Source organism: Giraffa tippelskirchi, chromosome 2, assembly GCF_054371585.1.
Source record: "Giraffa tippelskirchi isolate mGirTip1 chromosome 2, T2T-mGirTip1v1.2.pri, whole genome shotgun sequence".
NCBI classification, from domain to species: Eukaryota; Metazoa; Chordata; class Mammalia; order Artiodactyla; family Giraffidae; genus Giraffa; species Giraffa tippelskirchi.
Genome location: NC_137276.1, coordinates 67890013 through 67917970, shown reverse-complemented (window position 1 = coordinate 67917970; position 27958 = coordinate 67890013). Strand labels below are relative to the sequence as shown.

At 40.0% G+C, this 27958-nt stretch overlaps 2 protein-coding genes across 3 annotated transcripts in view; both read right to left on the bottom strand.

Annotated features, from left to right (window-relative positions):
- PBLD (phenazine biosynthesis like protein domain containing) overlaps nucleotides 1-27940 on the bottom strand; it is a 35219-nt gene extending 7279 nt beyond the window's left edge. Inside the window, exons 1-4 of the mRNA XM_081568873.1 lie at nucleotides 27766-27940; nucleotides 16473-16619; nucleotides 6490-6589; nucleotides 6019-6117 (exon numbers count right to left, since the gene is read on the bottom strand). Coding sequence (XP_081424999.1) covers nucleotides 6019-6117; nucleotides 6490-6589; nucleotides 16473-16556 — 283 coding nt within the window. The 5' untranslated portion in view covers nucleotides 16557-16619; nucleotides 27766-27940. The remainder of the gene's footprint in view (nucleotides 1-6018; nucleotides 6118-6489; nucleotides 6590-16472; nucleotides 16620-27765) is intronic.
- Nucleotides 16473-27958, bottom strand: part of RUFY2 (RUN and FYVE domain containing 2) — a 69119-nt gene continuing 57633 nt past the window's right edge. The window contains exon 19 of one of the 2 annotated variants that reach the window (XM_081568828.1): nucleotides 16473-16619. In XM_081568828.1, coding sequence (XP_081424954.1) covers nucleotides 16614-16619 — 6 coding nt within the window. In that variant the 3' untranslated portion in view covers nucleotides 16473-16613. The remainder of the gene's footprint in view (nucleotides 16620-27958) is intronic. The other variant, XM_081568829.1, reaches the window with a different exon arrangement.

Here is a 27958-nt window from a genome sequence, read left to right as displayed (position 1 = left end):
TCTTAGTGGAGAACACTCTCACTGGATTCTAACTTGAGAACCAAGGACATAACTGATTGGTCTTGACATCATGCTGTGCTCTTCAAAAAATTATTTAATCTCCTTAAACCTCAATTTCCTCATCAATAAAACGGGGTAGTAATTAAACTTATACTAATTGCATTTTACCAATAAAATGGTAAACAATTAAACACAGCTTATAGGGTTGCTATAATGTTTTCTAATGTAGATTTTTATATTTTATATATTTTATATCCTCCTACAATAAAGTTTATAGAGTTATAAACTCTACTAGTTTAAGTTATGCCAAAGGGATGACAAATAGAACATACAGGTTATATACAACAGTCTGATATGAACAAATCAAGCTTACCATAAACAAGCCAAACTATACATAAAATCTTGATTTAAAGATTAGATCACAAACCTTGATACAATATCCCTTCATATAACTGATACAACTTGGGCCACTTATCTCAGAGGAGATATCATTTTTAGTGAAAACAAAGATTTATGACTTAACTCTTTTCCCTAGTATTTCTGTGAACATATCTCAAAAGTGAGGAAATGTCACATTGCTGGTTAGCTTTCACAGAATAAAATTTACATTCTGAAATTCAAAGTTTTATTCTTCTCATTACAATTGGTATAAGACATCATTATTTACAAAGCATTTTCTCATCTAACATTAGGCCTACCCTACGCAAGACTATCAGGACTTTCTTTGTTGCTACTACTCTGCCGTTCAACTTCACATGGTGTTCAGTTCTGCTTTCTTGGACTTCCCTGGTGGTCCAGTGGTTAAGAATCTGCCTGCCAGTGCAGGTGACATGGGTTCAACCCCTGGTCGGGAAGAACCCACATGTCACCGCAGGGCAACTAAGCCTGTGAGCTGCAACTGCTGAAGCCCATGTGCTCTAGAGCCCGTGCTCCACAATAAGAAAAGCCTCCAAATGAGAAGCCTGTGCACTGAAACTAGAGAGGAGCTCCCACTTGCCACAACTAGAGAAAGCCCACACAAAGCAACGAAGACCCTGCACAGTCAAATATAAGCTAAGTAATTCAAAAAATTTTTTAAATTATAAAAAAATTTTTAAAATTCTGCTTTCTGATACAAGGGGCATGGTGGGCTGGGGAGCAGAAAAAATTCTGCTTTCTTTACTCTGCTAACAATGCTAATCCTAAGACTACTGTCCCTAGTCCTTCCAGCATGCCAATGAGACTGCTTCCAGGGCAAACGTGGCCTATAAGACCTTCGCTTATTATCCCCATCTAAGTAACTCCCAATCACAGGAAACTAATCAAACTAATCACAAGGACCACAGCCTTGTCTAACTCAATGAAACTACGAGTCATGCTGTGTGCTGCTGCTGCTGCTAAGTCGCTTCAGTCGTGTCCGACTCTGTGCGACCCCATAGACGGCAGCCCACCAGGCTCCCCCGTCCCTGGGATTCTCCAGGCAAGAATACTTGAGTGGGTTGCCATTTCCTTCTCCAATGAATGAAAGTGGAAAGTGAAAGTGAAGTTGCTCTGTCATGTCTGACTCTTAGCGACCCCATGGACTACAGCCTGCCAGGCTCCTCCATCCATGGGATTTTCCAGACAAGAGTACTGGAGTGGGTTGCCATTGCCTTCTCCGGTCATGCTGTGTAGGACCACCCAAAACAAACGGGTCACGGTGGAGAGTTCTGACAAAACGTGGCCCTGGAGAAGGCAAAGGCAAACCATTTCAGTATTCTTGCCTTGAGAACCCCATGAACATTATGAAAAGGCAAAAAGATAGGACACTGAAAGATGAACTCCCCAGGTCAGTAGGTGCCCAATATGCTACTGAAGAAGAATGGAGAAATAACTCCAGAAAGAATGAAGAGACAGAGCCAAAGCGAAAACAATGACCAGTTGTGGATGTGACTGGTGATGGAAGTAAAGTCCGATGCTGTAAAGAACAAATATTGCATAGGAACCTGGAATGTTAGGTCCGTGAATCAAGGTAAATTGGAAGTGGTCAAATAGGAGACAGCAAGAGTGAACATCAACATTTTAGGAATCAGTCAACTAAAATGGACTGGAATGAGGGAATTTAATTCAGATGACCATTATATCTACTACTGTGGACGAGAATCCCTTAGAAGAAAAGGAGTAGCTCTCATAGTCAACAAACGAGTCTGAAATGCAGTACTTGGGTGCAATCTCAAAAACAACAGAATGATCTCTGTTCCTTTCCAAGGCAAACCATTCAATATCACAGTAATCCAAGTCTGTGCCCCAACCAGTAATTCTGAAGAAGCTGAAGTTGAACAGTTCTATGGAGACCTACAAGACCTCCAGAACTAACAGCCAAAAAAGATGTCCTTTTCATGATAGGGGACTAGAATGCAAAAGTAGGAAGTCAAGAGATACCTGGAGTAACAGGCAAATTTGGCTTTGGAGTACAAAATGAAGCAGGGCAAAGGCTAACAGAGCTTTGCCAAGAGAACACACTAGTCATAGCAAACACCTCTTCCAACAACACAAGAGAAGATTCTACATATGGACGTCATCAGATGGTCGATACTGAAATCAGATTGATTATATTCTTTGCAGCCAAAGATGGAGAAGCTCTACACAGTCAGCAAAAACAAGACTGGGAGCTGCCTGTGGATCAGATCATGAACTCCTTATTGTAAAATTCAGACCAAAATTGAAGAAAGTAGGGAAAACCACTAGACCATTCAGGTATGACCTAAATCCAATTCCTTATGATTATAAAGTGGAAGTGATAAATAGATTCAAGGGATTAGATCTGATAGACAGAGTGCCTGAAGAACTATGGACGGAGATTTGTCACATTGTACAGGAGGCAGTGATCAAAACCATCCCCAAGAGAAAGAAATGCAAAAAGGCAAAATGGTTGTCTGAGGAGGCCTTACAAATAGCTGAAAAAAGAAGAGAAGCAAAAGGCAAAGGAAAAAAGGAAAGATATACCCATTTGAATGCAGAGTTTCAAGGAATATCACGGAGAGATAAGAAAGCTTCCTTCAGTGATCAATGAAAAGAAATAGAGGGAAACAATAGAATGGGAAAGACTAGAGATCTCTTCAAGAAAATTAGAGATACCAAGGGAACATTTCACTCAAAGATGGGCACAAAAAGGACAGAAATGGTATGGACCTAACAGAAGCAGAAGATATTAAGAAGAGGTGGCAAGAATACATACAAAAACTATACAAAAAAGATCATCTTCATGACCCAGATAACCACGATGGTGTGATCACTCACCTAGAACCAGACATCCTGGAATCTGAAGTGAAGTGAGGCTTAGTAAGCGTCACCACAAACAAAGCTAGTGGAGGTGATGGAATTCCAGTTGAGCTATTTCAAATCCTAAAAGATGATGCTGTGGAAGTGCTGCACTCAATATGAAGGCAAATTTGGAAAACTCAGCAGTGGCCACAGGACTAGGAAAGGTCAGTTTTCATTTCAATCCCTAAGAAGGGCAATGTCAAACAATGTCCAAATGACCACACAACTGCACACATCTCACACGCTAGCAAAGCAATGCTTAAAATTCTTCAAGCCAGGCTTCAATAGTACATGAACTGTGAACTTCCAGATGTTCAAGCTGGATTTAGAAAAGGCAGAAGAACCAGAGATCAAATTGCCAACATCTGTTGGATAATCAAAAAAGCAAATGAGTTCCAGGAAAACATCTACTTCTGCTTTATTGACTATGCCAAAGCCTTTGACTGTGTGGATCACACCAAACTGTGGAAAATTCTGAAAGAGATGGGAATACCGGATCATCTGACCTGCCTCCTGAGAAATCTGAATGCAGGTCAAGAAGCATCAGTTAGAACCAGACATTGAACAACAGACTGGTTCCAAATTGCGACGTCAAGGCTATATATTGTCACCCTGCTTATTTAATTTATATGCAGAGTATATTAGGCAAAATGCCAGGCTAGATGAAGCACGAGCTGGAATCAAGATTGCTGGAAGAAATATCAATAACTTCAGATACACAGATGACACCACTCTTATGGCAGAAAGAGAAGAAGAACTAAAGAGCCTCTTGATGAAAGTGAAAGAGGAGAGTGAAAAAGTTGGCTTAAAGCTCAACATTCAGAAAACTAAGATCATGGCATGCGGTCCCATCACTTCATGGCAAATAGATGGGGAAACAGTAGAAACAGTGACAGACTTTATTTTGGGGGGCTCCAAAATCACTGCAGATGGTGACTGCAGCCATGAAATGGCTCCGTTATTTTGGCCACCTGATGCAAAGAACTGACTCACTGAAAACTACCCTGATGCTGGGAAAGATAGAAGGCAAGTGGAGATGGGGATGACAGAGGATGAGATATTTGGATGGCATCACCAACTCGATGGACTTGAGTTTGAGTAAGCTCCAGGTGTTGGTGATGGACAGGGAAGTCTGGCATGCTGCAGTCCACGGGGTCACAAATAGTCAGGCATGACTGAGCGACTGAACTGTACTGAAGTAAATCCCAAAAACTTTTTCTCCTTGGAAGAAAAGCTATGACCAACCTTGACAGCCTATTAAAAAGCAGAGACATTACTTTGGCGACAAAGTCCATCTAGTCAAAGCTATGGTTTTTCCAGTAGTCACGTATGGATGTGAGAGTAGGACTATAAAGAAAGCTGAATGCCAAAGAACTGATGCTTTTGAACTGTGGTGTTGGGGAAGACTCTTGAGAGTCCCTTGGGCAGCAAGGAGATCCAACCAGTCCATCCCAAAGGAAATCAGTCCTGAATATTCACTGGAAGGACTAATGTTGAAGCCAAAGCTCCGTTATTTTGGCCACCTGATGCAAAGAACTGACTCACTGAAAACTACCCTGATGCTGGGAAAGATAGAAGGCAAGTGGAGATGGGGATGACAGAGGATGAGATATTTGGATGGCATCACCAACTCGATGGACTTGAGTTTGAGTAAGCTCCAGGTGTTGGTGATGGACAGGGAAGTCTGGCATGCTGCAGTCCATGGGGTCACAAATAGTCAGACATGACTGAGCGACTGAACTGTACTGAAGTAAATCCCAAAAGAACTTCTTTTTCAAATCCCCCACTCCCCCAGTTACCCCTTTTGTCATATCGTTGTGCTTACTTCCTTGTTTGACTTTCTGTTTTCTACACTTGTTCATGGCTGCTTGTATCTCTACTTTTCGGACATTTCTAGGCATCTCTCCTCTGCCCTGTTCCCACAAAGCCCTGATCTTTATTATACTAAGTGTAGCTGAGATAGGAACTGGTAGGATTAAAGTGCTGCGTCCTTTCTTCACAGGGTAAATGTATATAGTTTACCTCATGAATATTTAAAATTCAGAATAAGAAGCTTTTATTGTGAAGTGAATTTCAGTGTGGGTGGGGACACATTTGGGGAAAAGTATGTCTTTTAGTTCCCAGTATTGTATCATGTTAAATACCTATTCTGCCTTGCAAGCTGTCCTCCTGTGTTGGTCACAGAGACCAGAGAGCTCCTATTTAAAAGAAAATGGTGGGACTTCCCTGGTGATACAGTGGATAAAAATCCACCTGCCAATGCAGGGGACATGAGTTCAATTCTTGGTCTAGGAGGAGGATGCCATAGAGGAACTAAGACTGCATTCCACAACTACTGAACCCCATGCGCCTAGAGCCTGTGCTCCGAAACAAGAGAAGCTGCCACAATGAGAAGCCCGTGCACCACAACTAGAGAGTAGCCCCTGTGGGCCACAAGTAGAGAAAGCCCACACACAGCAACAGAGACCCAGCGCAACCAAAAGTAAATAAATAAAATAAATTATAAACGAAAGAAAATGGCATTTCAGAGAACAGCAACCATGGCTATTCAACATGCCTGAAAAATCAAAGTGTTCTTGAAGTTTGCTGTTTTTGTTTCTACATAATAAATCATGTAAAATAAACTTTGCAATGTCTTTGTACCAGTCACTTTGGTTCACAGGAAAGAATGTACGAGAGTTTTTAAAAATATTTCTATTTACTAACTGATAAGTTCATAAAAGAAAATCATATTACTTATTTTGTGAAACAGCACAGCTGCAGAAGCCAGGGTAGCATGGCCACAGAGAGGAACCTCACTGAGTGGTGTAAACCACCTTAATCCAAAGCAGGAACCTTCAGAGGAGAAAAACCAAAGAGAGACGAGATCATTTCCATACAAGAGGGTTGAAAGTTTTCATTTTTTTATTCTTTTCCAAACATTGCATTAGCATAATCAATCACTGAAACGTGTTGTGAAAAGGAGGAGCAAAGTCTAGGCAAGACCTCCAGGGCTCTGCAATGCTAGATCTGGATCTGAAACATTCAAATTCATCAGCATCTGCTCCCTTAGATGAACTGAAAATCAAATTAGAAGCTCCCCCACCCTCCTTATCTGCATGCAAATAATAAATGGACATTTTCCTTAAATATCATTCCCCCACTGGAAAAACAGTTTCTGGTACCATTCAGGAATTTTTTTAAAAGAAAAGAAAAAAGTGTATTTACTTTGTGTAAAGTTGTCATTTGGGTGTAGCTTTCGGATAAAAGCCGTTTCGGAGAGGTTCATCTCCTTTGCAATTTTTTGATGCAAGTCTTCATCCAGTTTCTAAATTAGAAACAAAAGGTTAGTGAGGTTCCAGAAACACAAATCAGACTTCCTTGAACAGCAACTACCACTACTAAAAAGAAAAAGGACAGTTTATTAATATTAAAAGTTATATGCTTAAAATTTTTTTAATGTAAAAAAGAATTTAAAAAGTCATATATGCTTAAAGTCAAAAATCACCAAGAAATTCAAGGCACTTTTATAAAGATTGTTTTTCAGAAATCCATGCATGTAGCACCATGTAAAGAGCTGTGGAAGCTAGAGCAGATTCTGAAAAACCTACCAGCCTGGGCTATCCTTTGTCAGATTATTATCTAGTCTATCAGAGAAATCGTGTTCTCTTCTAAAAACAATTGCTACAAACAGAAACTCCACAATCTGTCATTCCTGTTGGATGAAGAGATGTTATGTGCCCACTCTGAGCAGACTGGACTACCCTGACCTCATTTATGCATGTTACACTCCCTTTAATGAGTCAGGCTCAAGTCAGAGGTCACCTCCTCCAGGAAGCCTTCCAGACTGCTCTGTCTCCTTCCCAGTACTTACACCACCTGAAATTTTACCAGCTATGACCCTTTACTGGCTGTAGCCTCAACCTCTGACTCAGAGCTCTATGAGAGCACCACTGTGCTACTTTGCTTTGTCCTGGTTTAGAGCAATGCTTGTATTCATCCTGGTATGGTAGGAGCTCAATAAATATATGCTGAGAGAATTCAGTATTCATTTAATTTTCATTTTTAAAACACTCAACATAGATATTTTTATCCACTTACAGATAAAGAAATTAAAAACAAAAAGTTTGTGTAATATCCTAACATATATACATGCATATACACATACACACATTTCTCTTAACTCGAGGAAAACAATGGGTCGAAGCATAGATTTTCTTTTTGAGAATGAAAATCAATTTTTTAAAATAACAAAATGCTCGCTACTTAGATTCTGAATTCTAAAGAAATCTCAAGATATTAACTATATTCCAATAAAAATTAATTATAAAAAGAGAACTCTCAAGACAAGATAAATGCATTTTTGCTTTAGCCAAACTTATTATTCTTGAGCTTCTGAAACCGAGAAATAAGAATTGAAACTTTATTCTAATAAGTTCAGAATTCATTTATCTGAGTTACATCAAGTTAAACATCCTTGTCTTTTAGTTGATTCAAACTCTTTTTCTGTGTACTCATATAACATTACAAAGATGTTTACCTATTAAAGTTTATGTACTGAGAAAAGGCATATAAGACACAAAACAGCAGTTATGAAAAATTAGTCATAACTTCTTAACTATCAGCTGATGTAAAAATCCTCACAGGAGACTTACTAAGCTTTTCTTAAAGGAGCACTGTATTCAAAATCTGTAGAAACTCCGTAGCCCTACAGAAAGAGAAATCACTTAAGAAATTGATACTTATTTTCTGAAAACCCAAACAGAACACAAAGAGTTTTTGTTTGTTTGTTTTGTTTGTTTGTTTTTGTTTGAGTTTTTTTTACTTACCGTTTTTCTTTCAAGAGATTTAATCCAATAATGCATATAAAGCGCTCATCAGAGTGCCCAACACATAGTTAAGTACTTGAAAAATGTTACCTTTTTATTTTGAGTGGCTCAAAGTCAGTGCTTTAACTTGACATACTGCACTACCTCCCCATAACAAAGAAACTATTATTATCCCTTCAACATGCTACAGGCAGGAAAACCAATTTCTATCAGATAAAATGGACTCCTGCAACATTTCTGAGGAAAAGGAGCCATCAATCAATTACCCATGCCTGCTGAGCCAGCAGCATCAGCATCACTTTCAAGGGAATTTGTCAGAAATGCCGAGTCTCAAGCCCCACCCCAGACCTTCTGAATCAGAATCTCCATCTTAATCAGAAACCAGATCATCTGTGTGCACATTAACGACTGGGGAGCCCTGATGTATAAGAGTTGGCCCCGTGTTCAAGAGCCTTAGCCTGTCAGCTGAGGAGTCAAGACAGATACAGAAAGCCGCAGTAAGCCACACCAAAGAGTATGTAATTGAGATATATGGATTTTAACATTAAGTTCTCTAGGACTTCAAAGGTGAGGACTTGAGGCAGACCTAGCAAAAGGTCAGATTTGGGTGAGCTGGACAGGAAAAACTGGGCAAAAGGTTTGAATTAGAGATGCTTCTTGGGCAAGTCACTTGACTTCACTTTGCTCTCCTTTCGTTATATCTTTGACTCTCTAGGATTCTGCAGGTTGAGGTAAGGAGAATTAGGATGGTAGGAATGAAGCGGAATGAGCACATGTCACACCTGTGGACACCTTGGGGCCAGGGAGCGAGAAGTCCCACATGAGTAGAGCAGATTGAGTGCTGCTGGGGCCAACACGACAACAATGTTTAGAAGTGAGCTCAGATTGCTTTCCCATGGTTTGTAGAATGTTCTCCATGGAAACAGGCCTACCTGCCCATGCATATAACACCTTAATGAAACTGGGAGCCATTTATTTCCTAGGGCTAAGTCTGCAGTCATCGGCTTCAAAGGTGACTGAAGGGCTGATGAAGAAAAACATGGATTTGCCTCCTTGGCTGCAGGAACCTGACTGCCTGCCAGTCCTTCCTCTATCTGATCTGGGCAAACTTCCTATCCTTGTCCTTCCTTTCTTTGCCTATTGCTTCCCTCGACCTTTAGGACCAGAGTCTCTAAAAGTATTGAAGAGTTTCACATTTTAGCCAAGATCACCATCTTTTGGTAGTAGATTCCTTTGCAAATGGGCTTTTTTGCACATCAGTTAAAACACACACTTCACTGACTATCAGCTCTTTAATCCTCTCTGGTTTGGTATATTTCACTAGTTACAATTTGAATTTCTGTTCCAGGACACTGAAAATACATCTGCTATTTGCCTGAGGTGCCAGAGACAATAAAAAGTTTGATAGTCGCAGCCCTCAGTATGCACCACGGGTGGCTGAATTTCTACACTGGAACCAAAGAGCAAAATGATGGTGAATCATGAGAAGATTAACATTGCTTCAACTTGGACAGCTTTAGGAAAAAAAAAAGGATGAGACTACATTCATTAACAATACTGAAGTTTGGTTCCAGTAATGTTTCCATTTTACACTACAAGCTTATTTTCAAATGTAACACACAATAGTTACAAACCGAACCAATAACTGTTAATTCTCTTGCTTTAATATCCATTTCTCTTTGCCAATCTCACAGGAGTCAAGTTTCCAGTAGTAAAAAGAGAGCCATGTTTGTCTTTCTGAGTTGCAATGTACAGTGTTGGGACACTGATGTTCCCATATGGCTTGCAAAAGATTAATAATCAGAAAATCAGAGTAAAGTTTTAAAATACTCCCACCTTGTGGCAGTTTGGAAATATGACAGCCTAAACAGGACAGTCTTGCTCTCCATCTGTTCATTTGTCCCTCTGCTTTCTTTCTAGCAAAGGAAAAGCCCTTGGATGTAGAAAGTTCTAAATCATTCAGGAAGAAACAGGAGATTCCTTCTGAGACACTGGGTTTCCGATTGCACAGTTATGTGCACACAATGCAGCACTCAAGCTGCAAGTCATCTTCAGTTGTTCCTAAATACTTTGGCCACCTGATGTGAAGAGCCAACTTGTTGGAAAAGACCCTGACGCTGGGAAAGACTGAAGGCAGGAGGAGAAGGAGATGACAGAGGATGAGATAGTTAGATAGCATCATCGACTCAATGGACATGAGTTTGAGCAAACTCCAGGAGAGTGAAGGACAGAGAAGCCTGGCATGCTGCAGTTCATGGGGACAAAGAGTCAGACATGACTTAGTGACTGAACAACAATGCATCTTATATGCCTTGTCTCTCCAGCTCCATCATAGAACCTAAAGCACATACTTGCATTGCATGCCCTGCCCATCCCACTCAATCAATGAAAACGAAAGATCCATAATCGTTGGCCAAGACTTCCCCAGTGGCGCAGTGGATAAGAATTCACCTGCCAATGGAGGGAACACAGGTTCGATCTCTGGTCCAGGAAGATTCTACACGCCATGGAGTAAGTAAGCTACAACCACCGAAGCCCTTGCATCTAGAGCCTGTGTTCTGCAACAAGAGAAGCCACCTCAATGAGAAGCCCAGGTACCGCAACTAGAGAGTAGCCAGCCCCAGCTCGCTACAACTAGAGAAAGTCTGCTTACAGAAATAAAGACACAGTACAGCCAAAAATAAATAAATAAATAACTGTTGGCTTCTTCTACTAGAACTCCTAGAAGAAGATTTTGCATAATACAATTGCTTATACTATTTCCACTTTCACTCAGCAGATATTTAGTGTCTCCCATGTGCCAGGCCCTGGATGTTGGAACAAGTCAGAATAGATTAAGATCTCATAGAATGCACAGAAGTGAGGAAGACAGGTGTTGAGTGAATTATAAGACTGATGCATGTTACCAACTGGGAAGGGGTACTGTGGGAGAATATCTAGTCCAGTAGTGAGTGCGTGTGCATATTCAGTCATATCTCACTCTTTGTGACCCCATGGACTGTAGCCTGCCAGGTTCTTCTGACCATAGAATTTTCCAGGCAAGAATACTGGAGTGGGTTACCATTTCCTGCTCCAGAAGATCTTCCTGACCCAGGGATCGAACCCACGTCTCTTGTGTCTTCATTGGCAGGCAGATTCTTTACCACTGTGCCACCTGGGAAGCACCAGTAGTGAATATAGTGGGTTAAAAGCATGGACCCCGCAGTCAGGCAGACCTGGGGTGGGATTCTGAAGTCAGCCACTTAGGCAAATTGCTTAACCTTCCTCTGCCTCTGTCTTCTCATCTGTAAAATGGGGATTAATAATAAAACCTACTCATAAAGTGGTTGTGAGGGTGAAATGAAATAACATATGAAAACCAATTAGCACAGTATGTGTCTGGCTGAACTTGCCTGAAAACACTGCCCCCCGCTGAGTTTTGTTCTAGAAGCCAGTGAGGGTACTTGGGAAGCAGAGATTACCACACTAGCATTTCCTCTTCCTTTGCATTGCTCTCTTCCTTCAAATACTTGGCAAAGAAAAACTCTTCAGTGTCCTGGAAGAATCTTCTCTGCACTTTACATCCTTCTTCTGAGCATAAAACTGAGATACAAGGTTGCAACTCTCTAGAAATCCCAGGAGTCTCTGACCCAGTGTGGTCACACTGAGACAGTAATCCTCTCTAAGAAAGGATGACAAGTGTGGAAATGGCCACTGCACGTGAGTTAAAGCACGGATTGAACTCAGGATTGCTATATACCTTTCTTCATTTAAAGACATAACCCACCAAGCTGTAAAAGTGGCTTTTGGTTGTCCCTAACCTTACCCAGGAAAACCAGAAAAGCAAGTAGTTTAGGAACTAAAACTAAGCATTCCTACTTAAAAGTGTGAAGCCAATCCTCCTTGCTGTCACTGGATATGATTATTAGTGTTTAAAAGGATAAAAATGCACATCTATGAGCATCACATTTGATCCTAGTAGTGTCCCATTCATGGTAGACAGCCAGGAAATGCCAGTTGAAGTGGAATAAATGTATACACTGGGCCTTGAAGTTGTTTTTATGGATAATTTAAACAGGAAAACTCCAGAATAAACCTCTCTTTAGAGAAGGTATCTTTTGAAACAATGGTTCTCAACTGGGGGCAATTTTTGATTGTCATGGCTGGGGGAGTAGGGCAAGGCTACTATCATCTAGTGGGTCAAAGCCCAGGACCTGCCAAACATTTTATAACAGACATGACACCTCACACAATAAAGAACTTACCAGTCCAAAATGTTAATAACACATTTGAGAAGCTCTCCCCTAAAAGCACACACACATATATATACATACACACACACACACACACACAAAAAAAAAATCTTAAGGTTTTGTTAGAATATGAGGGAGAATAAATATGGGCTTCTTACTTTCATTGGTATGTTATTTTCACTAACTATTAAAGCAGGTTTACAGGAAAATAAACCACCTCTTATCACTACCACAGCCCGATGACCTATTCGAATAGATGATCAGGAATTCCTATAGCTTTTAACATAGCTGTCATTGTAATGTATCTATTTCATTTTTTAAAATATTGTTTCTATACATTTTCTATGTTGAAATGGCAACCCACTCCAGCTTTCTTGCCTGTAGAATCCCATGGACAAAGGAGCCCGGCAGGCTACAGTCCATGGGGTCGCAAGAGTTAGACACGACTTAGCAACTAAACCACAACATATAGTCTTTAAAGTAAAACTGTCAGGCATCTGAGAACAGCCATCAGCTTTTTAAAGTTTTAACTATTTTTTTCAAATATCTGTTTCATATTAGTTACATTTAGCCCTTAATCTGTTTATGCTTTCACCTAATACACAGTGTTCCTCATGTGAAGATTTAAAAAATAGACTTGTCTAGGGCTTCCCTGGTGGCTCAGACAGTAAAGAATCTGCCTTCAATGAGGGAGACCTGGGTTTAATCCCTGGATTTGAAGATACCCTGGAAAAGGGAATGACTACCCACTTCAGTATTCTTGCCTGGAGAATTTCATGGACAGAGGAGCCTGGAGGGCTATAGTTCATGGAGGGGACATGACTGAGCCGCTAACACTTTCACTTCACTTTCACAGTGTTCCTCAAGTGAAGATTTGAAAAACAGACTTGTCTAGAAGGGTCATGGAGAAGGCAATGGCAGCCCACTGCAGTACTCTTGCCTGGAGAATCTCATGGACGGAGGAGCCTGGTAGGCTGCAGTCCACGGGGTTGCTAGGAGTCGGACACCACTGAGCGACTTCCCTTTCACTTTTCTCTTTCATGCACTGGAGAAGGAAATGGCAACCCATTCCAGTGTTCTTGCCTGGAGAATCCCAGGCCCAGGGGAGCCTGGTGGGCTGCCGTCTATGGGGTCACACAGAGTTGGACACGACTGAAGCGACAGCAGCAGCAGCAGCAGCAGCAGAAGGGCCATGACAAAACACTTGAGAATATTGTAGAAGTTCTGGGAATGTTGTTATCCAGAAAGTTTTCCTTTTCTTCTAGCAGTCTCTTATCAAGTATTTTAAAAATTCAAAGTACAATTATCTAGTCTTTAGTCTGTCTATCAAGTTTTTCTACAGTATCATCTCAGTCAAATTTTAAATAATTTTAAACAAAACAAAATGAAAAAGAATATTCCTTTGAAACCCTGAACTTAAAATCTGAAGTATCTTCTCACCCATAAAAATGCAAGTTGTTCATGCTCTGGTCCCCAGGGGACCTAGTACCTGATCTTTCAGCCTCTGTGGTGACTACGGGAAAATGATCAGGTTTATGCATCTATTTCCCCTGCTAGACTCTGAGTACCTCAAGGACAGGCAAACTTATTGTTCTTGGTACCTCCTGTCCCTACCCTAGAGCCTGGCCCACAGCAGGTGTCAACAAATATTTGTAGAATACATAATGACAGGCTAAATGGCTACTGACTTGTGGTCAGCATTTTAAGGCTTAGTCCTTATCTGTCTCTGATGTTTCCTGAGTTCACTTGTGTTCTTTCTAGGTGCTTCAAGTGCCCACTGTCTCTGCTGCCGCTAAGTCGCTTCAGTCGTGTCCGACTCTGTGCGATCCCATAGACGGCAGCCCACCAGGCTCCACCGTCCCTGGGATTCTCCAGGCAAGAATACTGGAGTGGGTTGCCATTTCCTTCTCCAGTGCATGAAAGGGAAAAGTGAAAGTGAAGTCGCTCAGTCGTATCCGACTCTTAGCGACCCCATGGACTGTAGCCTACCAGGCTCCTCCGTCCATGGGATTTTCCAGGCAAGAGTACTGGAGTGGGATGCCATTGCCTTCTCCGGCCCACTGTCTCTAGCTGTGGGTAAAAAAAATCCAAAGGGCAGAACAACAGTTTCTCCTTTCATTTCATTTTAATGTTTATTGATTATCACTGGAGAATGTGCTAAGTTAACCTTCAGGAAAGGAGATCCTCAAGTCTACAGAATAGAAAACTAGCAAACCAGTCTTTAAATACCTATTCAGTTGTCCTGGACCAGCCATCAAATCAGCCTCATTTCACAGGTCTAAGGCACAGAAATGAACTGAGAGACTCTAGAGAGCGTCCCTGATCACAGACTTCCTTCTCTTCCTTTCATACTGACGCATATTGCTTTGAACTATGCTAAGTTTTTTGTTTAAATTTGTATTTCCTAGTTTTTCCAAATATACAAATATGCAAAATATATTTTAATAGAGAGTGAAAGAAAGAGGAGATCCGAAGTCTGGAGTTTAGTGAATGTACTAGAGGTGAGAAGAAATACACTGAGGAATAATATTAATTCCTGGTAAAAACTGAGTGCATAAATCACTTAAAAGTTTTTTCAAAACTCTTCTAGAATATTACATGGGAATATGGGATAAATACACTAAGGCTTTTTTTTTTTTTTTACACCAAGACTTTTGACAAGTAGATTTAGTCAATTCCACAAGCCCTTGATGTGAAGCTCTGTGTGCCATATTGCTTCTAAAGAAAGTTCAGGATTTAGAATCCGGCTGATAGCTATTCTCTCACTATTACTCCCAACTTCTTATGTTACTTTATAAAGTCTATTAATGTTATTACTTTCTGCACTGTGTGGTTGGAAAATGCCAGCCACAGTATTGCATAATGAATGCATTGTTAAGGTAAGATGGGGACTTTGATCACCATATTGCGGCTTTATTTGAGGGGGAAAATAAAATATATAAGGACTCAATTAAGAACATTCACCAGTTTCAGTAAAACCGCAGCTATTCTTCATGTTGATTTACACTAGAATCACCAGGGGAGCTTTAAAAACCAGTGCTGCTTGGGTCTCACCCCTCAGAGATTCTGTTGTGATTGGTCGGGCACAGGAATTTTAAAAGCACCTCGGGTGATTTTAATCTGCAACCAGCTTGATGTTTACTGCCCTTGAAGGCCCTGACTTAATAAGACTTACTCAAGATCATCAACTGCTTACTGCATAGTTGACATACTTCTCAGATACTCTACTCTTGTACTAACTGCTCCGAGTGGAAGGGTACATTGACCTGTTTCCTAATACCCAGGTAACAACACAAAGCAGCTAAGGTCAAGGAATATTTAACTATTCTGTTAATACTTATCTAACTAGAGAGCCTTTTTTTTCCCCCTCGTTGCACCATGTAGCATGTGGAACTCCCCCAACTAGAGATTGAACCCATGTCCCCTACAGTGAAAGCTGGAGTCTTAATCACTGAACCACCAGGGAAGTCCTCAAAGATACATTTTTAAAATGAGATTTTCAGTAAACTGAGTTCTCCCTATGTTAGAGCTTAATTCCTTTCTACCTTTCTACTAAATTACTTAATTCCTTGCAAAATGTCTCATCTTTTTGGTCCAGAAAAGAATTTCTAATTGTCTCTGAACTATAGGTAAGGTTAAAAATACACAGCTAGAATCTTTCATGCTAAATGCAGTATCAGCCGTGTTCAGTCACATAAAACTCATCTAATTTCATTGTCTTCCACATTTGGTACTAACTAAATGAAAATCCAGTGGCTACAATGGATGAGTTTTCTTTTTTTTTTTTTTGGTCCAGGGATAGAATCTGTGTCTCCTGCAGTGGAAGTCTTAACCACTGAACCACCAGGGAAGTGCTACCTACTCCTGTTTTTGGTATTTTTTTTTTAAATTGGCTCTAGTTCTTCTTTACATAAATCTTAATTTTCTAGACATGCGCATCCATCTAGATGTAAGCAGTTTTATCATATAATTTCGTTAAAATCAACTTGCAGACATGAACATTGTTGATACCATTTTACAGAGAACACAACCCAGGAAGGTAAACAAACAAGTGGGCCTGATTTTTTTCTTTTCTTTTCTTTAAGTAAAACTTGGTTCTATAACCATCTAGGATTTCAGGCACTGTACTTCAAAACAAAATACTACTTACATTTTCTAGGAGGCAAACAGCAGCCGGATTTCCACAAAATGCTTTTGCTGTGAATGCATCTGCTATGAAAATAGGGAGCTTCATTTTCTTTGTAAGCTGTTTCTGCAAACTCTCACAACTGTTGGTAGACTGCTTTCCTTCTTATTGCTGCAAAAAAATCAAAAAGTTAATGTTTTACTTGATGCAAAGAAACAACTAACACTTCCCAAGTACAAAGTCAAGTAATTATTCTAATACACCTGCATTTAAAGATAAGTAATCCTTTGATTTATTTTAAGCATCTAGATTGAATTTGCTTTAAAATACTGGATGAATAGAATATTTTCTTTTCATAGTGTACATATACTTAACATAGTAATATTCTTAGAGTAGCCAAAACTAGCATAAGCTATGTTGTTAATGAAGTATGCGAAACTTCCAAAGAGCATATATGTTGCTGATAGTTTCCCAATGAATATTACTGCCCTTTTAAAATGATGCATTTTTTCTAATTATAAAAAAAAAAATGCCCATCATAAAAAAACTTGGAAAATCAAAAAATGAATCATAACCATGCAAATCAGCAATAACTTTTTTTGGACTTAACATAGTCAAAGGAACCTCATGTTTTAATTTTGTGTTATTTTATAAATCTGCAGTTAGAGACTTTTTAGAGCTCATGATATACATTTGTTAAAATTAAGCTTTTTATTATAAGAATAATACTTTCTCTTTACTGAAAACCTATAAAATACAGAAAAATGGTGTGGGAGTGTGAAGAATCTTCTGTATCTTCATGCTGTGGAGATAAACTGTTCACATTCTGGGTATTTCCTTTGCTTTTACTAGAAAGCATGGATTTTGTCATAGGTAGGGAAGAATTCCTCTCTCTTAAACTTATAGAATTTTTTAAAAACTCAGCAAACTATGGGGTGTTTTGCTTAAATATAAAAGAAATTAACCCATCCTAACATGTTTCTCTTGTTCTCAAGGAGATGAGGATAAACAATGGCTAGGCAGCTCCCAGGTCTACAGAGGTGTTTTCTTTTTCTTTTCTTTTTGTTTATTATACAAGGGTTTTGCTTAACTTTCTTGCCAAATTGCCTACTTTTTCTGCCTTTTTTAAGGTATAATTGATATATTACTTTCAGGTTTACAACATAATGATCCAATATCCGTATATATTGGGAAATGACCTACCACAAAAAGTCTAGTTAATCTATCACCATACATAGTTACAAAAAAAGTTTGTTTTTTTTTTTCCGTGTGGTGGAAGTTTGAAGATCTACTCTCTTAGCAACGTTCAAATATTCAATACATTATTATTAACTATGGTCACAATGCTGTACATGACATTCCCAGGACTAATTTATTTTATAGCTACAAGTTTGTGTCTTTGGAGCCCTTTCAAGAAACTTGGGTAAGTCTGCACTTTTTGACCTCCAAGCAATAATAGTATTAATATTTAAGATACAGTTTTTAATCATAATTTTTAGCAAGGAATTCTAGCCAGTGAGGAGACCAATGTAAAAATTATAAAACATAAAATACAAAAGGAAAAGATACAGATAAAATGCTTAGGAACACAAGGAGAGAGCAATAACTCTGCCCAGGAGACAGTCAGAGAGAGCTCCAGAGATGAGGTAACATTTGAGTGAGTCCAAACACACACACACACACACACACACACACACACACACACACACACAAATATCCAGTGGTTCCATAAGGTGGGAACAGGCATTTTGGGTAGAGTGCATAGATTAATCCCAGGCAAGCAATTTGCTATAGAAATAGATATGCAAGAGGAAAGGAGATTGCAGAGATGAGGCTATCAAGATCTGCTGGAGTCAATGTTCATGAAGGAGCGGATATATGTAGACTTATAGCTGATTAATATGTTTGTACAGCAGAAACCAACACAAGACTGTAAAGCAATTATTCTCCAATTAAACTTTACAAAAAATTTTTTTTAAAATAGATAACCTACAAGGACCTACTGTAGAGCACAGAAAACACTGCTCAATAATCCATAATACAGGCTTCCCTGGTGGTCCAGTGGTTAGGAATCTGCCTTGCAAAGCAGAGGATGCCGATTTGACCCCTGGTCTGGGAAGATTCCACATGCCAAGGTACAACTTATAAACCCATGGGCCACAACTACTGAGTCAACACACACTGCCACTACTGAAGCCTGCACACTCTAGAGCCCTTGCTCCACAAGAGAAGCCACCACAATAAGAAGCCATCACACTGCAGCTAGAGAGTAGCCCCCACTCTCCTTGTAGAGAAAGCCCTTGTACAGCAAGGAAGACCCAGCTCAGCCATAAATAAATCAATAAATAAAAGTATTCTGTAATAACCTAAATGGGCAAACAATTTGAAAAAGAATAAATATATGTATATGTATAACTCAGTCACTTTGCCATACACTTGAAACTAACTCAACATTGTTAATCAACTATGCTCCAATATAAATTTTTTTTAATGTTAAAAAAAAAAAGAAATCCAAAATTCTGTTCAACAGCTACTATGTGGCAGGCCAACTCCAAAGCTAGGTACCAGGAAGAGGAGAGAGTCTCATGAATGAGCCATATGCCTCTACTCTGAGAGTCTAATCTTGAGTTTATTTTTGAAGATGTCTCTCTCTCTCCTTAAAATTATTTTTGGTTTCATTTCTATAAGAAAAATGCAGACTTATTTGATGGTAATTGTGTTGGATCTGTGGATTACTTTGAGTTGTAAAGTCATTTTGAAGATATTCTTTTAATCCAAGAACATGGGTGTATGACTGCTAAGTTGCTTAAGTCATGTCCGACTCTTTGCAATCCCATGGACTGTAGCCCACCAGGCTCTGCTTTTCCAGGCAAGAATACTGGAGTAGATTGCCATGCCCTCCTCCAGGGGATCTTCCCCACTCGGGATCAAACCTGAGTCTTTCACGTCTTCTGTATTGGCAGGCAGGTTCTTTACCACTAGCGCCATGCGGGAAGCCCCAAGAAGATGGGTATATCTTTCCAGAAGAAGAAAAGAAAAAGGTAGGCTTAACTTCCTCCTGAACTGCTGAGAGAAAATTTGAGGTAGGTAAAGTTGATGAAAGTGAAAGAGGAGAGTTAAAAAGTTGGCTTAAAGCTCAACATTCAGAACACAAAGATCGTGGCATCAGGTCCTATCACTTCATGGCAAATAGATGGGGAAACCGTGGAAACAGTGGCTGACTTTATTTTTCTGGGCTCCAAAATCACTGCAGATGGTGATTGCAGCCATCCAATTAAAAGACGCTTACTCCTTGGAAGGAAAGTTATGACCAACCTAGACAGCATATTGAAAAGCAGAGACATTACTTTGTCAACAAAAGTCCGTCTAGTCAAGGCTATGGTTTTTCCAGTGGTCATGTATGGATGTGAGAGTTGGACTATAAAGAAAGCTGAGCACCAAAGAATTGATGCTTTTGAAGAGAAGCATCTTGGAAAAGACTCTTGAGAGTCCCTTGGGCAGCAAGGAGATCCAATCAGTCCATCCTAAAGGAGATCAGTCCTGGATGTTCATTGGAAGGACTGATGTTGAAGCTGAAACTCCAATACTTTGGCCACCTGATGCGAAGAGCTGACTCATTTGAAAGACCCTGATGCTGGGAAAGATTGAGGGCAGGAGGAGAAGGGGACGACAGAGGATGAGATGGTTGGATGGCATCACCACCACAATGGACATGAGTTCGGGTGGACTTCGGGAGTTGGTGATGGACAGGGAGGCCTGGCGTGCTGCAGTTCACGGGGTTGCAAAGAGTCGGACACGACTGAGCGACTGAACTGAACTGAAAGTTTAAGCAACTTGCCTTTCTTTACCCAGTAAATGGGCTTGCACAAATTTTGGCATCTTGGTCAATCTAATGGCTAGATCTGAGCTGCAGCTTTCAGGCAGAGCTCTGTGCACTATCCAGCAGGGTGTTTTTCAAATGATCCAAAGAATTTAATTTATCCTTCTCTAATTTCACTTACTTTCCATTAGGACCCCTAGTATGGCTTTATATACCCCTTAATAATGGCAAGCAAATAAACTGTTTAAATAGAAATCAACTACTCCCAGAGGGTACCTCATAAATCTAAATTCATATGATTTCTCAACTATTCATATCTCTTTTAAAACTTTTTTAGTTTTTAATCATCAATTTAGTGTATGAATAGAACCTTTTTATAAACAATAAAATAATACAGAAAAAATAAAATCCCATTTGACAATCCTGTCTCACTACATTCCCTGCAGTTCCATCAGGTTAGTTTTTGAGGACATGGTAGACATCTTCCTGAATTCTAACCTTGGTTCCATTTATCATATGAATGTAGGGAAATCATAAACCTCCCTTGTTCAAACAGTTTAGTCATTAAACCTGCCCATGGGTGTACCTGGGAACGTTGATGCTTATTTGTCCTTCTATAACAGTCTTAGCTTGTTTACAGTCTCCTCTGGCTACAGACAACAGAAAGTTGACTCCTGTATTCTGTAGCTGTTAATATAAAAGAACCCACTTGGCTTTTGCTTATGACTGCTGCCTCAAAACAATGCTACTCACTAATAAATTCCAACTTAGTTCTTTAAAAATGTAAATACTTAGTAACAGAATGCTAACTGGCATTCAAAGTGTACATGAATACTATGTACCTTACTTGTTGGGGAAAAGAAAATAACTGTAAAAAGAAAGTACAAATTATAAAATAAGTTTTAAATAAAAATTTGGAGGAAATTCTATTTTTAAATTAGTTTCATGGCACTCAACTACTTTGTGTTTAGTTTTACTCATGTTTCCTAGACTTAAGAGAAGCTCTGAAACACTGCCTTTGTTAAAAAAATTTTTAGACTAATTCCGATTTCCTCAACTACATTTATGTTCAAACACCTACAGTTTCAGAAACTTTTCACTTTTCTGTTGAAGTTTACAGTTCTGATCATCATGACCTACCATTTATCAACCAAATTATTGCCCCTCCCCATTTCCTCTTCCCACTGGTAACCACCTCTAATTTGTTTTCTAGATCTGGGAGTCCAATAGCAGTAAACAGCATGTCCTTTCCAAGTGCCCATGGAGCATTTTCCAGAACAGACCATGTTAGGCCGTAAAACAAGTCTCAAGAAATGTAAAGGCTTGGACTCATACGAAGTGTATCCTTCAATCACAATGGAATAAGATTACATTTCAATAACAAGAGGAAAAGGAAATTTGAGGAATGTGGTAATTAAATAACATTCCCCAATAATAAAAGGAACTGGGCTCCCTGGAGAAATGGTCACTTCTAGGGCAAAGGTAAAGAAAATACCAGACAAGCCTTCAGCATCTTCTAATAGAAGAAAGTAAGACAGTCTCATAAAATGAAAAGAATAAGGGGGCTTCCCTGGCAGTCCAGTGGTTGGGACACTGTACTTTCACTGCAGGGAGAATGCGTTTGATCCCTGGTCAAAGAACCAGGATTCCACAAGTCAGCAAATAAATAAATAGAACAGAGGTATGTCAAAGGGATACAGGAGCCAACCTGAAAGTGCTCCCAGTGGCCTAAGAAAGAAAAATTTGAACAACAAAATAAGTTGTGTAGATTGTAACCCGAAGTATAAAATTAGTATCTGTGGGTCTGTACTGACATACATAAAAGACAAAAGAATGAATGAAAGAAAAACCGCATAGAATTATTTTTAACTCAAGTTCTTTTTTAAATTTATTTACTTTTGGCTACATTGGGTCTTTGTTGCTGATCTTGGGCTTTGTCTAGTTGTGACAAGTAGGGGCCACTTTTCATTGCAATGTGTGGGCATCTCATGATGTTGGCTTCTCTTGTTTTGGAGCATGGACTCTTTAGCCTGCACATTCAGTAGTTGCAGCACGTAGACTCAGTTGCCCTGTGGCATGTGGGATCTTAGTTCCCTGACCAGGGATTGAACCCATGTCCCCTGCATTACAAGGTGGATTTTTAATCACTGGGCCACCAGGAAGTCCCTAGAATAATTTCAAATAATTTACCTAGCTACTCGCCCTTCCAGGAGATGGAGCTTAAATACCCCTTGAGTGTGAGCTGCATTCAGTGACTTTTTTCCAAAAGAGTAGAGCATAAGAGAATAAAAAGTAACTTCACCATGGAGAAATCTGGCAACTACTGCCTCAGGCAGTTTTGATTAAGGTAACACCATCAGTGATAAGTCAGGTTGATAGCATCTACCTTGGATATGATGTGATGAAAATGGTACTTTACTTCAGCGGTCTTCCTCCTGAGAACCCATTATTCCTATTTCATCATGGCAAAAACATTAAAGATATCCCAACTGAAGAGTATTCCTCAAAGGAACAGAGAATGATAAGGAGAACGATGACTAATTAACGTAGTATCCAGGATGGGATCCTGGAACAGAAGGATGTTAGGGAAAAACTGGTGAACCTCAGATAAAGTGTGTAGTTAATAATAATGAACCAATGTAGGTTCAGTAGTTGTAACAAACACATCATAGTAAATGCAAGACGTTAATAATAGAGGTAACTGAGTGAGGGATGCACAGGAACTCTCCATACTATCTTCTTTAAATTAATTAATTAGGCTGCACCAGGTCTTAGTTGGGCATGCAGGGCCTTTTTCCTTTTTAGTTGCAGCATGCAGGATCTTTAGTTACAGCATGTGAACTCTTAGTAGCAGCATGTGGGATCTAGTACCCTGACCGGGGATTGAACCTGGACCCCCTGCATTAGAAGCACAGAGTCAGCCATTTTTTGTAGACTGAAACATATACTGAAATGCTAGGATTTTACTAATGCCCTCAAATCAATTTCTACTTTATTAATAGCAATCACATCTGCCTATGTTGGAAAACAGCAATATTTACATGTGAGTGAGTGAAAGTCACTCAGTCATGTCCAACTCTTTGCGACCCCATGAACTATATAGTCCATGGAATTCTCTGGGCCAGAATACTGGAGTGGGTAGCCTTTCCCTTCTCCAGGGGATTTTCCCAACCCAGGAATTGCATCCAGGTCTCCCACACTGCAGGTGGATTCTTTACCAGCTGAGCCACCAGGGGAGCCCATTTACATGTGAAATATCACTCATTCTGTCCACAGATGATTCTTGGTATTCATCTGATTTTACCGATTTCCCTAGAATAATTTTTGCCTCTCCCTCCTACGCAACACAGTGCTTAGGACATTGTACTTTCCAAAATTTTTCTACTAAATTCACTAGTGAAATGAGTTTTACAGGAAGGACCACATTAATAACAAACAGACAAGAAACAGGACAGGACTGGAATTATTTCAACTACTAATCTCTACTCTGTATAACAACTCATTTTAGACACTAAGAAACTAAGATTCAGGGGACTTTCTTGGCAGTCCAGTGGTTAAGACTCCAAACTCCCAATGTAGGGTGCATTTTTTTTTGTTGTTGTTTAATCACTCAATCCTGTCCGACTCTTTGTGACCCCATCAACAGTAGCCGACCAGGCTCCTCTGTTCATGGGATTCTCCAGGCAAGAATACTGGAGTAGGTTGCCATTTCCTTCTTATGGATGGGTTCAATCCCTGGTCAAGAAACTGCAATTCCGCAGGTCATACCTTGACGTGGCCACAGACAGCAACAAAAACTGAGTTTCAGGCAAGTTAATTGCCTCAGAATCAAACAGCTGTAGGTAAGTGTGAAATCTTAGGGTTAGAATCTAGGCTGATCTGACTCCTTGGTTATGAAGACAATTCTAATTTTGTCATTGATTTTCTTTGTAAAGTTTGGAGCATTTCTTTATCTTCTGATTCTTCTATATTTATTGATTCAACAAATAATAACTTTGCTAGACTGTGGTGAAAATTAGTTAAAACGCCTTCACCCCCAATATAACCACTGTTATTTGTACACTAACAGGCATATGTATTGACATGTACATAATGAAAACATGTATTTTTAACTACAACTCAGAAGTTTAAAATCATGTGTGGGGAAAGGGACGGAATGGTCTGATATCTGTACTGTGTTCTCTAAGTTATCAATATGCTTATGGAATATTAAAAGCAGTATAATAATTTAAATTCCTTAAGTAGCTATTTTTTGTGGCTGTTTTCCCTGTTCTTCCCAGCAATCCACTGGAACAGAAATAATGTTCAGCATTTTTAATTATTTTCGAAAAGCAGAGAAAGCGTGCTAGACGCTTTCTTCCTTTTAAGTCACAATTTGTTTCCTTAGTGTATGATTATTCAAATTGGATGAGACTTTTTGGTTTCCCCAATCCCAGAATAAACACTAAGGTGATTTGAAGAAACAAACAATCAAGAATGTAAACTGTGTAATTAAGCTTTGTCTTGAGAAATAATTTTGAATTATTATGGAGAAGATCACTGCTTTCTAAAGACAACAGATATATTAATATATGATATAAATCAAAGAACAAGCATTTCACAAAACCTTAGTACAACAGATTTAGTGCTCAGGAAGCATTTAGAAACACTCCTAGAAACTTATTTGTGGGTTTGTTGTTTTTAGTTTATTTGTTTTTCCTATAGACAAAGATTATAATCCTGTTTTTAAGTTATTTCAGAACGCGGTAGGGGTATGTGAACAACTATTTTAGCCAACTTTTAGTTAATGTGCCTTCCCTCCCCCAGAGGAGTGCAATCTCTTCAATTTCTTTCTTCTTTTTTCAAGCTCTGTATGGAATTTTCCTGTTCTCTTCCTGGTGGTGTAGTCATGATCACAAGTCTGTGTCTAGTTTTCCTCTGGGAGCTGTGGGTACTTCTATTTCCTTCTCCTTTTTCATCTTTTCTCTCATTTTGGCCTCTTAACAAGATCCTCTCTAGGGTCCGTCTGATTTCTATATAATAGGAAAGCACTGAAATGATGGAAAGGAAGACAAAGAGGAAAAAAACAAAAAACAAAGACACCCCAGTGCAGCTGGGAGTTCTTAGTTCTAACCATCTCTATGGAAACAATTCCACAGAGACTGATCTGGAAACAATTCTGTAGGGACCACTGAAGCAGTCGTAAGCCAATTTCACCAAGCCTTAAAGGACTCAACTTGCAGATGGGAATAGTTGATAGACACTTTTTCTTTTGAGAAAAGCGTTGTGTTAAAGAATCCACCTGCCATTGCAGAAGATGCAAGAACTCAGGTTCGATCTCTGGATCAGGAAAATCCTCCGCAGTAGGAAATAGCAATCCACTCCAGTCTTCTTGCCTGGAAAATTCCATGGACAGAGAAGCCTGGCAGGCTACAGTCCATGGAGTCCCAAAGAGCTGGACATGAATGAGCAACTGAGAATGCACAAAATAGGAAGCCAAATAAAAATTGTTTATCCCTATATAATGTATTTTTTAAAAAACTCAAAACGTCCTACTTGCTATAATAATAAAAAGGCAAAAGGAATGTATCTGCTAATTTCAAGTCCTTCCTAAGCATTCACGTTGGCAAACAGGAGAGTGCCCAATGCAAACAAATTGTGGCCAAAAAAAACCCCAATGAAAACATTGCAGTTTGGTGATGAAAAGTCAATATAACGATTTTAGGATTTTGACCCATAGCCATAAAAAATATGTGGAGAGAATGCCAAACTCAGTCAGGCGGTAAACAAATTGAATTCAGGCAAGGGGTAAAAGGGATTACAGAATTCCATTTACCAAATCAGGTTGAAAGTCAGAAAGGATAATGATGTAATTTGAATCCAGGGAAGAACTCCATCTTAAGTAGGGCCTTGGAGTCTTTACTAACACAGCAATCATTAGGAAAAAAGAGAAAAGAAACCTCCCCCACCCCCCTGTCAGTGATACCAAGTTTCAGGCCAGTTCAAGTCTCCAGCCAATAAACGGTTAACTGCAGGTCTCCAGAGATGGTAACTGCAGCGTTATTTAGGGGAACTAACTTCAACTTGCCTAAATCTATTTTGTTCCCTTAATACATCCCCAGGTAGGTCCATAGTGCTTTTAAGACCCTAGTCCCTGGGGTAAAACCATTTGGGTGTCAATCCTAGCTTCTGTCACTAGGTGTGTAATTTTGGGTATCTTTTTAAATATCTCTAGAACTTAGGCATATCATCTGTAAAATGGGGATATTATTTTTAGGGTTATAAAGAGTCAGTGAATTAGGCACAGCACCTAGCTCGAGCAAGCTCTCAATATTCGTGAGCTATCGTTATTACATTATCCGTTTTGCTTTTCTATCTCTTGTAATGAAGGCCACATTTTCCCTTCTCGATTTCTCTGAGGGTTATTTTGAGGGAATGGGCTCACAAAAGGCAGTAGGACATTATGACTTAGCCAATTCTTACTCCTCGACACTTGTCTTAAGCAGGTCTGCGGATGTATTATAGCCACGAAATGGAAGTTTCCATTGTCTGACGGTAACTGGCCTTCTTTCTCCACACTGCAGACTGCATACCTCAGGGCGGAAAAATTATTCTAGCTTCTCTGCTAATACTTCTTGCGCCCCATCACCGCACCCTCGACGGGCTTCCCAGTGTCTGTACAAAGTTTCTGACTGGATGTTTAAGGCCTAAAACCTAGTTTTGTCCACATTTCCAACCTACAGGAACATCTGCGTACTCACAGTGATTTCCGTCTTCCCCTCGCATATGATATACGTTTCCTTGTTTTCAAGTTAACTTTCACTGATCTCGTTCTTTCGTTTGCTCTTTAACTTGCGCTGATCTCGGTACTAGGACTGCCCTCCACTCTTCTTACAGAAATTCGGCTTTTTTTTTCCCCCCAAAAAAGCCGTCACTAGGAACCTTAGTGGTGAGACCCAGCACAACCAAAAATTATTTACTAGGTGTCACTTGTACAGGCATTTTTCAAGAATGCAAAGCACTATTTAGAAAACAACTCCAAGTTGGGCGACGCAAGCGGTAGATGGGTAACTGAAATTACAAAGTGGGAGAGATTAAAACCAAGAGAAAATGCAAAGGAGAGGAGGAAGCGAGGAGAGATTTGCAGGGAAACTTCAATAACTAACACACCCCGCCCCTAAAGAGGCACACTTTAGGGCGGCTGCGCCGTCAGCGCCAAGGCCAGGGGAAGAGGCCCAGCCCAAATCAGGGCCTGGTGGTCACTTTCGTATCTTTCCAGCGGAGAAGCCCTACTTTTTTTACTGCATGAAGCAAACATGGTGGACAAGAAAAGCCCGCCCCCCTTTTGGCAGCCGAACCACGTGGGACCCCTTCCACGCAGGTGACGCGGGGGTAAAGGCGGGGCCCCTACAGAACTTGTTCTCTGATGCCTTGCCGCATCAGGAACTTGTTCGTGATGCGGCAGTGCATGAGAGAACTTTTCCACACCCGGACACCACGGGTTCCTACGATACGCACGGATAGGACTACTACTGCCACTTCACATCCTCCTCGAGAGAGCAGAAGGGTTTGCTCTGAGAATTTGATGGCTATATAGTAAGCAGGAAAGGTGGAGTTCGCGGCCTCTTTCTCTAATTTGACTAACCCCATCTTCTCTCCACCTCTCGCCCAACTAGTCATCCGACCAACGCGCAAGCGCACTTCTTGCCCC